This window comes from Lagopus leucura, unplaced genomic scaffold (assembly GCF_019238085.1).
Source record: "Lagopus leucura isolate 7727_CA_CO unplaced genomic scaffold, USGS_WTPT01 Super-Scaffold_100002, whole genome shotgun sequence".
Lineage (NCBI taxonomy): Eukaryota > Metazoa > Chordata > Aves > Galliformes > Phasianidae > Lagopus > Lagopus leucura.
The window spans coordinates 24,556,900-24,573,702 of NW_024962263.1; the positions used below are offsets into that span (position 1 = coordinate 24,556,900).

Here is a 16,803-nt window from a genome sequence, read left to right on the forward strand (position 1 = left end):
CTTCTTCGGGGTGTTATGTACATTAGCAGAAGCTGCTGCATGAAAACTCTTATAAGAAATTTTGACTACATCAGATTTGCAAGTGTAAGCAGTCATTAGTTGAAATGGGTACCAAATATAAGATGCCACATTAACCATGAAGTCTACAAGCTACTTTACCTGAAATAAAGCTGTGCTCTGGTCTGAACATAGGCTTAGTGTTGAAAAGAATTTAAGACCACATGCCCCTCTTACTCCTAGTTAGGATTTACTATATTCTGACTCCCACCCAGCTAATGACGCCAGTCATGCCCAGATGGAGAAATGGCAATCTTTCTTTCCCATAGTAACTTACCATGAGGAGGTACTGCATCATCTCTCTTCCACCCAAAAAGCATATTCAGTTTCTTCTTCAACATGTCTGCAGTTGATATTCACTTTCCTCAAGCCTTGCCTTCTGGAAAACATTGCCTTTTGCTTGCTGCTGCAATTTCCTCCAGAAGAAAACAACTTAATAGCCCTCTTGAGCAGGTAATATGCCTTGGCAACACGGGAGTTAATTACCTTCCGTGACTCTTTCAAGAGTCTTCTGCGACTCTTACAATATAAATTATTAAATTATTGCAATACCAGTGCAGTTAATTGTAAAACCGTTTTCAAAGTGCAGTTATAGCCGAACTGAAAGACCATAAAAAATTTTGCACAAGTCCTTCCTGCATCAGTGTCACTGTTTTCCTTAGCGACTTCAATGATAGAAAAGAGAGGTTCCACTGCGTAACTTTGTTGTTGGCAAAGTTGGGAAAGATGAAGAAATGCAACAATTTCTGAACAATTTTCTGAAGATGACCTATAATGTAAAGAGAAAAAACAAGCATCATACTCCAATGAATACTTCACCTGTCACACACATTCAGACCTTCAGTTCTACACTAGTTCCAACCCTGGTCATTGATGAGCACTGTCCTAGTTGAGCTAAATCAATGTGGGAGAGAGATGAACCCACAGAAGCGATCAGAATTCTAATGGACAGGACATCTTTAGAAAGATGTAGAAGATGTGTGTGGTCCAGATAGTATAATAATATCAAGTGACAGCAGATATCAACAGTAGTGGCTAAGAAGGTGATGAGTAGAGCTTTCCCCGCATCAGTGAGTAATAAGAATAGGATAAGGCAGAAAAAGTGTACATTATACTAACAGAGATGAGGCATTAAGGAAGAATCTTGCCTTCCTTCCATCATGCTAGAGAAGAATCAGGTCAAGAGAACTGTTTCACCAATAATGAACATTAAGTATTTACCGAATTGTGTTTGCATAGCAGCAAATGCTGTATGTAGAGCAGATCCTAAACATCATCACAAGATCACATGCATTCAAAGTAAAGTCAGCTTATGTCCAAGAAGAGACAAATAGTTTTATAATTGTTGGATAAGGGCAAAACAAGTACCAGGAATCACAAAAACTAATTCACATGAATTCTGTGTGAAATCAGAATTTTGTGATCTCTTAGAGCGCTTCCCAGACTTGTAATTTTATAATAATACAATTTTGGCTCTTCACATGAACTTTCTGACTTAATGGGACTAAAGCAGGTAATACTGATTCATCAGTACAATTTTAGCTTATAGCTACAGCACTGTACGATTGCTTTGCTGCAGTTAAGATAAAGAATGGCAATAAAATATTAACAAGTAAAGAAATCTATGCCTTGAAAATTTCATATCATCAGCATCTTCACTAAGCACTATAATTATGTGAGTTGTTCCCCTGAAGGCATCTATATTGGGTGCAGGTGTGAAGGTTTTGGTAGTGGGTGGGGAGGTACGGGTGGCCTCCCATGTGAAGAGGTCAGGGCTTGCCCAGTGGCAGATACAGATGGTTCCAGTTGTCATCACAGTGAACTCTCTATAGAACGCAGCTGAGCTCATCAGCTACATGTATGGTGTTTCTGGGAAAAAAACATATTTAAGGAACAGGACAGGGGAAAACAAGACAAAGAGAGCTCTAGGAGGAAAAAATGAGAAGAGTGAGAAACAGCAAAATGAATGCAAAGTTCAAAGAGAAAGGCGGAGATGCAGATATTTGCTGGACTGCAAAGCAACGCTGTTGACCTTACAGAGCTCATGCTGGAGTAGATATCAGATATCCCTGAAAAAAACTGGTGTGCTGGAAGCCTATGCTAGAGCAGAGGGAAAGCATAAGAGGGAAGGGGCTACAGAGAGGAACCTCTGTGTGCTGACCATAACGTCTCCGCTGTACCACCTGGAGAGAAGAGTGGAAGTGAAGTTTAAAGCAGCAGGGAAGAAAACGGTTGTTAGAACGTTTTCCTTTGTTTTTCACTACCCAAATCTCTTCTGACAATAAACTTATTTTCCCTAGATTTAATCAGTTTTGCTCACAACACTAACTGATAAGCCATCTGTCATTATCTGAACCCACTACCTCTCTTTTCTGCTCTATTCCATAGGCAGGGGAACAAGCAAGCAGATGTGTGGTCATGTGGCTGTTTGCAAAGCTACCCCACCAGTATCTCTGTAGTTAAAGGAACTGCTCCTAAGACTTCTTTCAAAAGCGTCCCAAACCTGAGCTATCATTTAAATATAAAAGGAAAGTGTGCTAATGAGCTTGAAGACAAGTGCAAGGCGTTCTTTGTGTAATAGCAGTTCTCAGCATCTTAGTAAACACAAGTGTTCACCATGACCAGTCTGCTCTTTCCAAAAAAAATTATAACTTTTATAGGAATTTTTTTTTTGCTTGTTCATTTGATGCTTTTGTTGCTGATGTTTGTTTTTGTGTCTTTTTTTTTTTTTTTTCCTAGTTACCTGCTGGTTTGGGAGTAGTAATGTCTAATAGAAAAACAAAAATTGCATTATTTCAATTGGACAATCTTACCAACACTCTTAGAGGCCAGTCTGTTTTTCATCCACGTGCCATTAGTAAATGACAATCATTGCTGCTTCATCAGCTTTTTCCCTACTTGTGTTGGCACAGTTTTCTATAAATGTACATTCATCTACAGATTTCAAAATGCTCCAAGACAATTTAGCTATACAAGATGCACTGACAGGGTGAAAAGAGTGTGGATTGCAATGATTATTAAAAAGAGCTCACCTTTCCAGGACTGAAATGATTTACCTTTATTTACGAGAAACTAAGAGATTGTGCAACAAATGTTGCTGACCCACAAAACCAAAGGAGAGTCCTGCATTTCTAAGTTCAGCCAGCCAAAAAGAATAAATAATGAAGTACATAAGTTTCTGTATACAATAAACAGGTCCATTAAAATGGATTTATCCGCACCATTTCCCTTAAATTGCAATCATGCCCCACTTTTGTGCAATTTTCTCTATTTTTGTGAAATTATGCTACAGGGGAATCAAATTTTGGGTGGCACTGTTATAGTGGGTTATGAAATACACATTGGGCTAATATTGGAAGTCCTGCTGACTTGAATCCCGCAGCAAAGCCTGAATATTGCTAGATGGCTGAAGAGACTGCCATATAGTTGCATCAGTACAAAGAAAAGAAGAAAAAAGAAAGTTTCTTTTCTTCTACATGAACTTCATGGTCATGACACGAACAAAGCACGCTCATGTCGTTCAGGACTACAGAGTAATAAACAGCATAAGCAGCTGGAGGACGAATGCTGCTATCTGGTGCTGTGGTTCCATCTTTTCTCTCTTTCACAAGTTCTCTTTTGCAGAAAATAAATGCAGCAGCACCGCAATTCTTTCCCAGTCCTTGCCATCTTAGGAGGCACTTTACTGTCTATCGTCACATGCATTCTCACTTGTCTTTCCAGTAAAGCCCTCTATTAAAAAAGAAGTTTTCAGCATAAAGATGGCAATTATGTAAGATGATGAAGTTTTTATTACTCTTGAACAACTCTTGAGATTTACTAAAACAGTTAAAATTCTCTGGGGTTTTTACTCAGATATTAAAGAACATATTTTCACTGGGGTTTAAGATCTTTGCAGACAGCAGACATATTCCCTAAAGCACATTTATTGCTCCCCAACATGAGGTGTATGAGCCTAAAGTGACACAAATTGTTTATTTTTATAACCAAATCCTTCTATTTCCACTATTTCAAAAATTAAGATAAATTCGCATACCTGAATTTTTATGTCTCTGCAAAACCATCCCTCACACAGCCCATGCTTCTGAAGACACAAACTAGAACTGATTGTTAGGGCTTATTGTGATTAAACAAAAAGAAATGCTAAACTTTCCAAATTATTCCAAAATTAAGCTTCACTAGTCTCATAGCTTTCTGCAGTTCCCAAATGGCTTTAAAAAATGTTAGCTAAACAGCATCAATAATTTATCCCACTTTAGAAAAATCTTATGACTAGCTTTTAAGATCAGCTTTTTCCTAATAGAAGGAGAAATGCTTCAGAGAAAGTGAAAATAAACCCCAGATACCACTGTAGTCAGCCCTACAAAAATGAAAGCATTTCACGTATTTTCAGTTCAACTCTATCCAGCCAGTGGGCAAGGATGGATTATTTGAACAAAATGGCAGAGCCTTTCTTCAAGCCCTTAGGTAAGAATACAAAATAGAACCTAGTTAGTAATTTTACCACAGTTATTAGAAAACATTTTAAGTAGTTGACTTTGGGACACAGCGTTTCTTCTTCCTATCTAACAGCCTAAACAGCACTACAGACAGCCCTATTTCATTTCTTGTCTCCACATGAACAGGATTGAAGCTCACCAGCAGTACACCCAGGTCTCCTCACTCCCTCACTTCACAAGAGCACCATGTTCACAGGTCCTTCAAGCATTGCCATAGGATGTAAGTTCATGCAATAGTCATAGCAAAACTTTGAGCCTCCTCTTCATAGAATCACAGAATAGCCTAAATTGAAAAGGATCACAATGATCATCTAGTGTCAACCCCCTGCTATGAGCAGGATCACCAACCACTAGACCAGGCTGCCCAGAGCCTGCCCAGAGCCACATCCAGCCTAGCCTTGAATGCTTGCAGGGATGGAGGCAACTTCCCTGCCAAAAGGCCATACTTTGGCTCATTCCAGATGCTACTTTCCTCCCTTTTGCATTTGCAATTTCCATTTGCAGTCCAACCTGAAGATTGCTAGTAATTTTTTCTAGAGAAGTTTGCGCAGACATGAGGATCACATCACCCTACCCCTACACAATATGGAAAGTCCATGGCTGGCCCTGAGAGCCTACAGCCCCTTATGACCCTTGGCCTCTTCTACAGTTGTTGGTGCCCTCCTGATGAGGCATGGTATGCACACAGACACAGAATAGAAAACAAAGTCAAACGGAAAAGCAAACAGAAAGAGAGTTTAATAACAACCTGGGAATAGGCTGTTACACGACACTGTTCTCTTTCCTCCCCCCTTCTATTTTTCCATGAGTTTCTTTCCTCATCCACCATGATTCTTTCCTTCCTCTGTTCCTGTCTCCCTTCCAACTCAGTGTGCCCCCTCGTTTCCCCATCAGCTCCAGCTTTGCTACACCCCTAACCAAATTATTTAGTTCTGATATCATCTTCCCCTTAACATCAGTGAAACTCATCCATCCATCCTTCACAGCAGCTCTCTGTAATTCCTCAGTTTTTCAATGAGCTACACCTCATGCCAACACCTGGACATCTGGCTGCGTAAATTTAGAGTGTTTATTACAAAGACAGATAAAAACAAAAAGCAGCGTAGATACACTAAATGATCACAGGTTTAATACATAACAGTGCTAAAGAACTGTTTCTGCAAAAGTTACAATGCAACTATCTGCCACAGCCAAATGTCCGGTTCCAGGTTTCATAAAGCTCCAGGTCCTTCGAGGACACGCTAGGCCGCACGGTTCCAAAGGCACTCTCAAAGTCAACAAAAGCAATGGGTCGTACTTGCTCTGGCATGATGGTTGTGATATCCATGGACTGAAGACTGCGGATAGGGCCCAGAGAAGCTTCACGACACAGCTGTGTCATGTCTGCCCCAGAAAACCCATCTGATTGCTTAACTATAAGCTCGATTTCCTCTTCGCTGAGACAGTTGTGCTCCTTTGACATCAGACGAGTAACAATCTGCTTTCTAGCTGAAGCTTCTGGAAGAGGAATGTAGAGTCTCTTCACAAGTCTCCTTCGGGCAGCCTCATCGATTTCCTGGGGCCGATTCGTTGCACCAACCACCAGAATACGATCTTCAGAGGAGGTTGTTGCCCCATCTAACTGGACCAGAAACTCAGTTTTTATTCTCCTTGAAGACTCATGCTCCCCATCCCCACGCTGAGACAACAGAGAATCAATTTCATCAATGAAAATCACTGCTGGCTGTTGACATCGTGCCACAGCAAACAGCGCACGGACCATCTTTTCCCCCTCACCTACCCATTTGGAAGTCAGAGAAGAGGCACTGATGCTAAAAAAAGTAGCTCCAGACTGGCAAGCAATGCACTTGCCTATGAGAGTTTTCCCAGTTCCAGGGGGGCCAAAGAGAAGAATTCCTTTAGGAGGACCACGTAACCCAGTAAAGATGTCTGGCCTCAGCATAGGCCAGACTACAATTTCTTTTATTGTAGCTTTAGCAAATTCAACTCCAGCAATGTCATCCCAGTTCACAGGAGGCCCATGGTCCATGATCTCATGCATAATGAGTTCCACCATTTTTGGTTCTATACTTTTCAGTCGTTCATCTACAGGAAGTAAAGGATCCGTTGGCCCTCTGGCATGAGGCTTACACTGCATTCCTCCGTTTTCATTTCCATCCTGTTTTGGGACTGGAGGAACAAACTTGCTAAATGGACCCCGAGATCTACCAGCACCCAGTGACTTTTTTACACCTCCATATGTTGAGACTGGCGCACGCTGTTGTAGACTCTGAGGTTTCTTTTGCTGATCCACCCACAGCTGTTCTTTGGCAGTTCTAAAACCAGGAACACCACTCTCTTCAATTCCATTTCTATTCCCGGAAAAACTGTTGGCTTCCATAGTACTGGAAGCCTGGCATGGAGCAAGACTAGATGTGGAAGTGCTGCCTTTATCAGTCAAGCCATAAAATGCTTTTCTTTTCCCAGACCATGCTTGTACAGCTGACTGATTGGGAAGAGACAAATTTTGTCCATCACTACAGTTACCTGGAATTTTCGGAGAAGGACCACTTGTCATTTCTTTATTTCCAAACAGCGGTGCTGCCTGGAACCCCGTATGAATCTGTTCACTTAAGGAGGCAGAAGACACAGGAAGTATATCCAAAGTTTTGGTCACAGGAGGCACACTGCTTTGGAGAGACTTTGAAGACAAGGGATGCTCAAGGAGATGTGGGCCCCGACCTGTACTTTTTGATGAGCTAGCACAGCGTTCACTCTCACCGGTGCTGCTGAAGGCACTGAGCCTGGGAAGGCCTGGAGCAGCAGAGGCACTGACCCCTTTATCAGCTAGTACAAGGGCATCTGCTGGTGCCATCTGAGAGCTCTGGACATTTTTGCCAGCCTGCATCCTCTCTTGCACACACTTCAAACCAAATACATTCTCTGTTGTCAAGGCAGATTGCCACTTGTCACTGTCATTTTGTTGACACTTTGCCAAAGTCAAAATGTTTTCAGCATAGTTATTCAAGCCAGTCTCTATGTTGTCAGAGTCAATAATTGCAGAGTATTTCTCTGCGTATTTTTTAAAGAGGTTGGCAGCACAGACCTGAGAGATCTCAGAGTTTGCCCATGCATACTGAATACGCAGAATTTTGGCACGGTACTCATCAGCCTTCTGTCCGGGTGTGCAGGTGCCAGAGGCAATAGCAAAGTAACTTTTCTGCCAGTCGCTCAGGTGCACGGTGCCATGCATCGGGGCCTCCATCACTGACACTGAAACAGACATAAAAATACCTGTTGTTACAAAAAATGTTTCACAGCTGCTTACTTGGCTGCTTGCCCCTTTTTGAATTGCAAATAAATGAAAACACACATCATTTTTAATTGAGTGCAGCAGAACTTGTAAGTTGCTTAGCCAGAATGGACACTCTACAAAAAGGAAGCAGCACTGTAGGAAAAGCCACTTACACTGCTCCTTTTCTTCCTTGTTCAAAGAAAGAAAAGAAGAATAAAAAAAAAAAGGAGAAAAAAGAAAAAAGAGAGGAAAAGTTTGCTTTTAACCTGTAGCCTCCTGGGGAAGTAACTAGACTGCAAAGAATGCTAACAGATGGCCAAGCAAAAACTGACTTTGTTAAATGAAATCAGCAATGTTTTTGCTCCTATTTGACAAGACAGCGCACAGTGCAGAGGAGGTCTGAATACAGGTCATTGTTAAAAAGATGACAGTGATGGCAATAAAAAAGGAACAACAAAGTTATTGAGTAAAACTATTCGCAAACTGTGAGGGGAGGAAAAATTGCAATGAATAGGCTTGATTAAATAGATTTGTAGCAAATGTTTGTAACTACTTATTCCATTTAGAACATACTAAATCCCCCCCTCAGCTTTATATTCCTGAGAAAGGCCTTGTCTGCTTACAGCAATATTCACTTTTCAATTGTATACTTCAGAATTTAAATTCCTTCTGCTGCTGTTAAGTTCAAAAAATAAGAAAGATGAGTCTTGGCTCAGAAGGGGCGTTTTACTAGCTTTGAAAAGATCAGACCATGTTTTTGATGTGATTTCACAGTAGTCTCTCTGTGGTCACATGCAGAAATCTCTCTGATAAGGGCCAGGACTCAGCAGTTGATGAAGAAGCAAAAGCAAAATTAGAGAAGTCTACTGCTGCTTCTGCAGGGTTTACACTGTTCTGATAGGCAATTCTCATATTCTGATCTGTCCGTAGAGCACTTCCTCAACATGGCTGAAATACATTAAATCCTAACATCTGTCTGTTCATCTCAATGTGCACGGGGTTTTTCCAACGAGAAAAGAAAACAAACCAAACAAAAACTGTTAAGGTGGAGGTCGGTATGTTATCTCTCTCAGCAAACAGAATACAAGCCTCTGCATCCAGCTGCAGATTCAAGCACAGATTCACACTGGTAGAAGCAGCACACAAATGCAGATTAATAACAAAGCGTGCAGAATACAAGGCTGCCAAGAAACGCTGGGGATGGGGAGACGTCCCATTCTTTTTACTTAAAAAAAAAAAAAAAATAAAACACTTTGCCCAGCGACTGCATCACCGAAGCACCACAGTGAGCACAACGCGATGTGGTTTTCAGCCCAACTCCGTAGGGCTGTTTAGGGAAACCAACACACGACAGCAGCCAACACACGCGCCGGGCCGCCAGTGGGCACCACTCCAGCAGGCTGCACGCCAACCGCCGTGCCGTGCCGTGCCGTGCCGTGCCGTCCCGCCCGCAACCCAGGGCAGGGGCAGTCCCTCACCGGCACCGCTCCCAGCAGGCCAAGCCCGCCCAGCCAGGACTCGCTTCTCCATCCCAGGCCGAAGGGACGCCCCGAAATGTGCTCCTCACTCCTGAGGTGAGGAGGCCTAACGGTCACCAATCGCTCCAGAGGACGGAGCACAGCGCACCGCGATACATCCGCGCACCCAGCCCGCACCACGAGCACCCACCGGCCGCGGCGGCCTACAACCGCCCCTGTAGATCCCGCGCGCGCTCTGCCTCAGACCCCGCCCCCCACGTCCCGCCCTACCAATCGGATAGCAGCGTTGTGGCAGACGCAACCAATCGGAAGGTTAGGGCGGGGGGGAAGGGGGAAGGTTCGCTGCGCCAACGTCATCAGCTCGAGCTTAAAGGAGGCCAGGAGGCGGGCGCGCGGGCCTTCCCGCTCCCTATTGGCTGCGGCTGCGGCGGGCGCCCACCAATGGGCGCGGGCTGCGCGCCTCGCGGTAACGCCTTCCGCGGCGCTGTGGCGGCTGGTGCCAGATGGACTGGGCTGTGGTGTGGTGTGACAGCGAGCTCTTCAGAAGGACACTGCTAAAAAGGAAACGTCCCGCAGGAGCTCCTGGATGCCCCGTAGTTGGTTCAGAGAACAAGTTAAAAATCACTGGTGGTGAAGTTGGAATGCCACAGTGATCTGAGGAGATGGTACCCCTTACAGTGGATGTGGGCAAAATGGGAAAGGTTGGGCTTAACAGCAGAGACAGACAACAGCCGTGGTTTTCTTTTCCTTTATTAGTGCTGCTCATAAAACCAACATGTCAGTTTGACAGACTTCGGACAGAGATTTAAAGGAACCGCACGGCTCACAAAAAAAAAACCACCAAACACGAGATGACTTTTCCAGTCGGGTTACAGGGTCTCCACAGATGTCACTTACATACCACCACCCTCTGCTTATGTGACAGACACAGTGATAACAGTGACAACCAACCACGGGCATAATCTGACACACAGAAGCAAGAGAAAACTAGACGTACCAATTTCAGTGCAGTCTGGGGTAGGGTTTCACAAAGAATCATGGAATCATTGAGGTTGTAAAAGACCCCTAAGATCATCCAGTCCGACCATCTGCCCATCCCACCATGCCCACTGACCGTCCCCCTCAGTGCCATGTCCACTCATTTACTGAACACTCCAAGGACTCCACCACCTCCCTAGGCAACTTACAGCCACTACCCCTCATGTTAAGCGTATTAGCAACACCTTTCATAACTACATATTTTCAGCATCTCACCATCAGTAATAAAACATAACCTGCCATGATGAAGAGTGTAAGTGTTGTAGCCTTCCACTCTTTTTTTTGTTGTTGTTGTTAAAGAATCTACATGGTTACTGAAAAGTTATGTTTTCCCCTTCTTCTCCAGTAGCTGCACAGCATCCTTTGAGAGGTGGGTATTCTACTAAAGTGCTTTGCTGAGATTTTGTAATTATCTTTAACAGCATCAATCAGAACAGACTGCATTAGCTTTTGAACACAAGGCGCAGAGATAAAGGTTCACATATTAACTATTCATAGATACAGTGTTTCTCCCACCAAAAGTCATTTCACTTACAAATATATTGCAAAGCTACAGAGCAGAAACAGCAGAAAGGTCCTTCTTTCAAAAACATTATTTTTAACAATTTTGTTCTTGAGTTGATTACATAGCCCAGATTATTATTTTTTTTTTTCTGAGATGATTTAACATCAATGTTCTTAACACAACTTAACATTAATGTTCTGCAAAGCACATGGGGGGAAAGAGGCAGTGGGAGACTGACTGCTAAAAAAGCCTTCATTGACTGCAGCTTCAAATCATCCCCAGATTTCAGAAGAAAACAAAAACAAGAACTGTGAAATTCAGATTTCTGTATTGTGCTGGCTGTGAGGAAATGCAGTTCTGTGGGTATTAGAATTAGAATAGGCCAGGTGGAAGGGACTTTCAGAGATCATGTAATAGGCCAACAGTCTGATCACTTAAGGGGGCACCAAAAATTAAAGCATGTTACTGAGTGCAAATGCCACTGAACACTGACAGGCACAGGGCATCAGCCACCTCTCTAAGAAGCCTGTTTCAGTATTCAATCTCCTTCATAGTAAATACATTTTTCCTCGTGTCCAGTCTGGTTCTCCCTTGGGATGTCACAGAGACAAAATGTGGCTAGCAGCAGTCTGCATGCCATGCCAGCTGTTCCTGGTACACTTTTTATTTTGACAAATATTTCTTCATCAAACAATGAAACAAGTGGAGTGGTAGCCATCAAAAGATGTCACAACTCTATTTCACACAACACAGCTTACAGATTATTTTCAACTAGTTACTGCTTATAATAACTGAGTTGAAAATACAGAACATCAGGTAGCACATGGATTTTGGCAGAACTCTGAAGACGGAGCATCAATATGGATGACTGAAGTGAAAACCAATAAGCAGCATAAGCAATTTGCTGAGATTTGACAAAATCACTGTCTTAGAAGGAAACTTCTAAGGAGAGAGAACCTGCCATAAGGGCAGCAAGCATTCACTCCCTCAGTTTGACTGTATAATGAAAGGAGTCTTGAAGTTCTAACTTCATTTGCAAAAAATACAGCAGCACGTGTGTCATAGCATGTTAGTGACCCAGCTCATTACATCTGTGCTTGCCTGCTTAGAATAGGACCCCAACAGTGTTATAACCAGGTGACTGAGCTTCCTACAACCTGTTTTTTTCTGAAGTCACTATGATGTCAAATTATTTGGTGATGACACCTTACATTTTTATCTCTGGAGTAGAGTTTTTGTGCTGGGGGCTTAATGTCAAGAATAGAGGGAATACTAACCCTCTGTTTCCATTGCTGGGATCAATGAATGCTCTTGATAACTAACAGGAAAGAAATGACAGCTTGAGATGCCATGGATATGTCCCTTCTGGAAAAAGGCAAGATGAAAATGCAGTGCAGAGAATGAATCACTAAGGTTAGAACACAACTTGTTGGCAAGGATTTTGCTACTGCAGCTGGGCTATGTAGCAACAGCTTTTGATTTTTTTCCCCTCATAACTCGACTTTCCCACCTGCCCCTAAAATTAAACTTGGCAACACAAAGAAAGCCAGCTAATTACCTCCTCCCTGCTGCTACCTCACCACTGTTACTGCTGCTGGTGGTTTTGTTCCCATGTTTTCAGGAGCTCAGTCGCCAGCTGTGAGATGTGCTGCCAGGCAAACTTGACGTGGGTGGATTCCACTGTGCGGGAGCAAATAGCAAAGCGTAGCACAAACTTCTCTCGCAGGTGGCATGGGACCAGATGAATCTTCTTGGCCTCATTTATGCTTTTAAGAAGTGCCTTATTTAGTTCATTTGAGCCCTGAAATCATTGTAATTCAACAGATAAGGTAATGAATTTCAGAAATCTGGAATATGTAAATTCCACCAAGCAGCCAAGCCTGTCTCCAGTAACATCTAGCCACTTTCTCATCTGTAAATGCTTTGCCATCAAAGGATTATACAAAAAGTTGATGGCTCTAGAGATCGTTTTTCAGCCGCAAAGAGATTTATAAATTAACTGTGGTTTAGAAGCTGTTTTCACTCTATGGCATTTGCAATAGCTGGCTACTTTCTCGTGACCTAAGGTCATAAGCTAGGTAGCTTCATTTAAAATCATTGATTATTGTATCCATTTCATTACAATTTTCTTAGATCTAATTCATAGAATCACAGAGTCATAGAATGGCTTGGGTTGGAAGGGACCTCAAGGATCATGAATCTCCAACCCCTCTGCCACATGCAGGGCCACCAACCTCCACCAGGCTGCCCAGGGCCACATCCAACCTGGCCTTGAACACCTCCAGGGACGGGGGATCCACAGCCTCTCTGGGCAGCCCGTTCCAGCACCTCACCACTCTCATACTAAAGAGCTTAAATAAAAATGCAAGGCAGTTTTGCAATGAACTCTACCAATATTTGTAAAACAAATCTTCCAGTCTTCACTTTAGCATGGTTGCCTTTAGAGTCTTTGGACTACAAAGATGAAAATCTTATTCTTAGTTAAGTTATAATTAAGGTAATGTATCCCTGGCGTAAGTAAAATTAAGGAATCAAAATTTGGCTTGCCCTATTAGAAAGCACCATAAAAGAAGTATTCACTTAAGGTTCTATAGGAAGTGTCCTTCTCAGAATTCCAGCGTTTTCTACTTGAATTTAGAAATGCAGTAAACTAGCCCTCTTTCCACTGGCAGCAACCATTCTTCTTATGAATTCAGGGACACAAAGGTATAGGTGCTAAATAACTTGTAGAAGGTCAGAGGGACTCTACATGCATGCAGTTTTGAATTTTCTCTCCTTCTGTTGTATTTATTTCTTCTTGTACTCAACTACTGAATGTGAGGATTTCCTTTAGAGCAGCTGTACGCTTCTACTACCAACTCCCAAAAGAAACAGGACTGCACAGAAAAGCACTGATTCTTTTACAGGTTCAGCTGATGTTAATTAATGGTTTTCTTAGTTATCTTCATCAGCAGTTAAGAATAAAGCAAGAGATGTGATCAGATTTTCCGAAACAGCAGTAAATTGTTTTAAATGAAAACAATGACAGCAGTGTCTTAGGATTTTGGCTCTGATTTAGCAATGCAGGTTGAAATGATAACTGCATATTCTTGACAGTCTTTATTACCTAAGTAAAAGGAACCCATATGTCTAATTTTTTATATCAACAGCCTGATGCCTTCAGATTTGCTGGCAGCTTGCCACAACAATGTAAGATATACTGTGTTATCTCTAGCGCTATAATTTTACTCTTTGGAGAAATATCTTAACTATTGTGCTGCCATTGCTCTTTCCATTACACTGCTGGTGACACAGAATTGCAAGAGATGCTGGGAGTTCCAGTGATCTCTTATTGTCCATTGCAGTATTAGAGCTACAAAACAACAAATTCATCTACAACAAGCAAAAGAGTACAGTTTTTTTTTTTTTTTTTCACTGTAGCAGCCATATTCTTCTTGAAAATATTTCCATTAGAAAATGTTATCTCAAATCTACACCACTGTGACTTGCCCTTCTTAGCCTTCTCCAAAAGAAAACAAAGCGTAAGAGAGATATGGCTTCCCATGGCAGTAAAGACGAATGAATTCTTTGGGTGCTTTTGGATCATATTACAGTTGGAACTGAACCCAAGTCAAAGCCTTGTTTTGACTTAGCATGAGCTAAGTTAGGGAATGTGGGTGAGAGCCTGAAATTTGTGACTTAGGTTTTTAGGAGCTATTCACACAACTTTTCTTAGAGTATCATGAACATTCCTCCCTATGAGATGGACCAACATCAACATTTTGCATGTCCCTGCGTTCTCCCCCCGCCTACCATGGGACAATCACTGGTGACAATGATTTCCTGCTTCCTTATTTAAGGTAATCCATCATTAAAATGATGATCTTTGCTTATAGTAAGAAATGCCCGGTGCTAACTTTCAAGCAATACAAGTGGTAATATGATGCTAATGCCCTTGGCAGGGGTAAGAGGAAGAAGGAGAAAGATTTCTGTATCTTTCTTCTGTTCTACTCTCACAGCTGCACCCAGGGACTGCTGTGACACTTAGATGTCACATCAAATTGAAGTAAGCAGTGACAAATCATCTCCCAGAGCCTTGAGAAGAAAGAAACCAGCTCTGATAGAGTCTGTCAGTTTTAATAAGCCAGTGTTCTCACTCCCTTGGAGAAATGATTAGCTTGGCTTGTATTCATCTACAGACATGATAAGAAGGCCAAAAATTAACCCTTTGGCATGATACTTGGATTTCTTCTCTGACATTTGATGAAACAGTTATAATATGAAAGTCATAGATCATTACTACATCTCTCTCCAGCATGGAGAAAGAAAAAAAAAAGCTAAGAAAAAAAAAGGATTTATCAAGAACAAAGGAAGGAAAAATATTGCTGTTATTTTACAACTGTGCAGCATTACAGTTCAAGTTTCCTGTCCCTCAGCATTACTCTAACTATATAAAAATCACACATAGATTAGGTTTGGGGTGTTTGTTTCTTTTTGTACAGGGAAGACTTAATGCTCTTTCAGCATTAGATTTCAGAAGAACCATGCCTTTGTTCTACAACTTGCCTGAAAGTTTATTAGCTAGATATCCAGTATTTATCTTCACTTGTTTAATTGTCTTTCCCTGTGGACCTGTTTTCTTCCTGTGGAGCACCAAGGATAAGAGACCAGATATGGATGAACTGATCTGATCATAAATGACAATTCCTGTGTGGCTAAGCTCTGTTTCACCAGGACCAACTGTTTCTTTAAATTAAACAAAGAGCACTTACAGCTGATTCTGAATCTGCAAAACTGGAGATTCCTTGACCAAGTCAGAGAGCAGACTCCAACCACCTCTTGTAACTGAGCAGTAAGTGCCACAGGACCTACTCCTCAACAATTTTGAAAAGTTCTCATTATGAAAGAAAATAGATTCACATTTCCATTTATTAGTACAGCCCTGCATTTTTAGTATGTCTGATCCCCTATTAGCAGATCTTTTTTTTTCTTTTAAACACCATAAATTCAAATGAAACCATTTTCCTATTACATTTCCTGTTTTACCATCACCTTACTGTTACAGATACTGTTATAGAAACCATTAGACGGTAGTAACTAGGGCAACTGAATGACTGAGAAAAGAATTTGAGAAAAGGGGTAATAACACACTACCTAGAAGATGCCAAGATGTGCTTCTGGGCTTTCAGAAAAGCCAAAAGCTCATTTGGAGACCTAAACTAAAAAAACACATGAAACAGAAAACACCAGTGGCATTTTTCTTATTGTTTGGTGTTCAGATTCAGGGTCACAATAAGCCCTTCACAGCAGCTTTAGCTGCAAGCTCCTTTATTAAACAAGTTCATTATCAAAAACAAGACACTGATCTCCTTTTAATGTTTGATGCTTTCTTTAAAGAACAATAACAACAAAACTTTATTACTCTGTCTTCATACATGACAGATGTTATACATATATATAAAATTATTAAATATACACACATATAAAATCAGTAAGAAGCATTTAATGCACACACAGACACATCATAAATAAATGCCTTGGGAAATATATTAAAACTACCACCTAATTCAAAGTCCATCAAGCACAGAATACAACAGCTATTTGGTATGACTGGGCAGACTAAGACTAATTGTTTGCCTTGACTACAGATTTCCATACTCTATTATGCTTAAATTTCCTGCAAGCGTTTGATTTTAATTTTAAGAAAAATGTCTTAGGCTTCTTTCTTTAATCCACTATGATCTACATGAGTTCTCCCTGCTTTTCTTAAAAAATAATTAACTGTATTAACTACAAAGACTGTATTCTACTGCAGGTGATTGCAGTGCTATAAAACATGATAGAAGTAATAAGTCTCAGCTGCCTTACCTTCAGTCGAAAGCAGACTAGTCCCAAGACAACTTCAGCACAGATCTCAAATCTCTCATCCTGAAGGACTAAATGTTCAAACTGGTGCGACAGCCTGACATGCTG

The 16,803-nt window shown here is 41.6% G+C and overlaps 2 protein-coding genes across 9 annotated transcripts in view; both read right to left on the reverse strand.

The window, feature by feature from the left end:
* Positions 1-5,607: 5,607 nt before the first annotated feature.
* On the reverse strand, positions 5,608-16,787 carry FIGNL1 (fidgetin like 1). Of its 4 annotated transcripts, none has more exons than XM_042869104.1 (2): positions 16,699-16,787; positions 5,608-7,808 (listed from the first exon to the last, which is right to left on the reverse strand). In XM_042869104.1, the coding sequence occupies exon 2, from the start codon at positions 7,798-7,800 to the stop codon at positions 5,734-5,736; it is 2,067 nt and encodes a 688-aa protein (XP_042725038.1). In that variant the 5' UTR covers positions 7,801-7,808; positions 16,699-16,787; the 3' UTR covers positions 5,608-5,733. The 4 variants fall into 4 exon arrangements, with proteins under 4 accessions (XP_042725038.1, XP_042725037.1, XP_042725036.1 ...); XM_042869103.1 differs by lacking the exon at positions 16,699-16,787 and adding an exon at positions 9,579-9,632; XM_042869102.1 differs by lacking the exon at positions 16,699-16,787 and adding an exon at positions 9,499-9,573.
* DDC (dopa decarboxylase) overlaps positions 7,725-16,803 on the reverse strand; it is a 69,587-nt gene continuing 60,508 nt past the window's right edge. For 4 of the 5 annotated variants that reach the window (XM_042869105.1, XM_042869107.1, XM_042869109.1 and 1 more), the window contains exons 13-14: positions 16,699-16,800; positions 10,042-12,652 (exon numbers count right to left, since the gene is read on the reverse strand). In XM_042869105.1, coding sequence (XP_042725039.1) covers positions 12,437-12,652; positions 16,699-16,800 — 318 coding nt within the window. In that variant the 3' untranslated portion in view covers positions 10,042-12,436. Of the gene's footprint in view, positions 7,809-10,041; positions 12,653-16,698; positions 16,801-16,803 lie in introns of those variants that run through there. The other variant, XM_042869110.1, reaches the window with a different exon arrangement.

Bases quoted from the DNA above. Each gene is read 5' to 3' on its own strand.
- FIGNL1 (XM_042869101.1), bottom strand. From the start codon at position 9,360: ATGGAGAAGCGAGTCCTGGCTGGGCGGGCTTGGCCTGCTGGGAGCGGT. The intron at 7,809-9,308 runs GTGAGGGACTGC...TGTCTGTTTCAG, and splicing joins GCCTGCTGGGAGCGGTGCCG to TGTCAGTGATGGAGGCCCCG.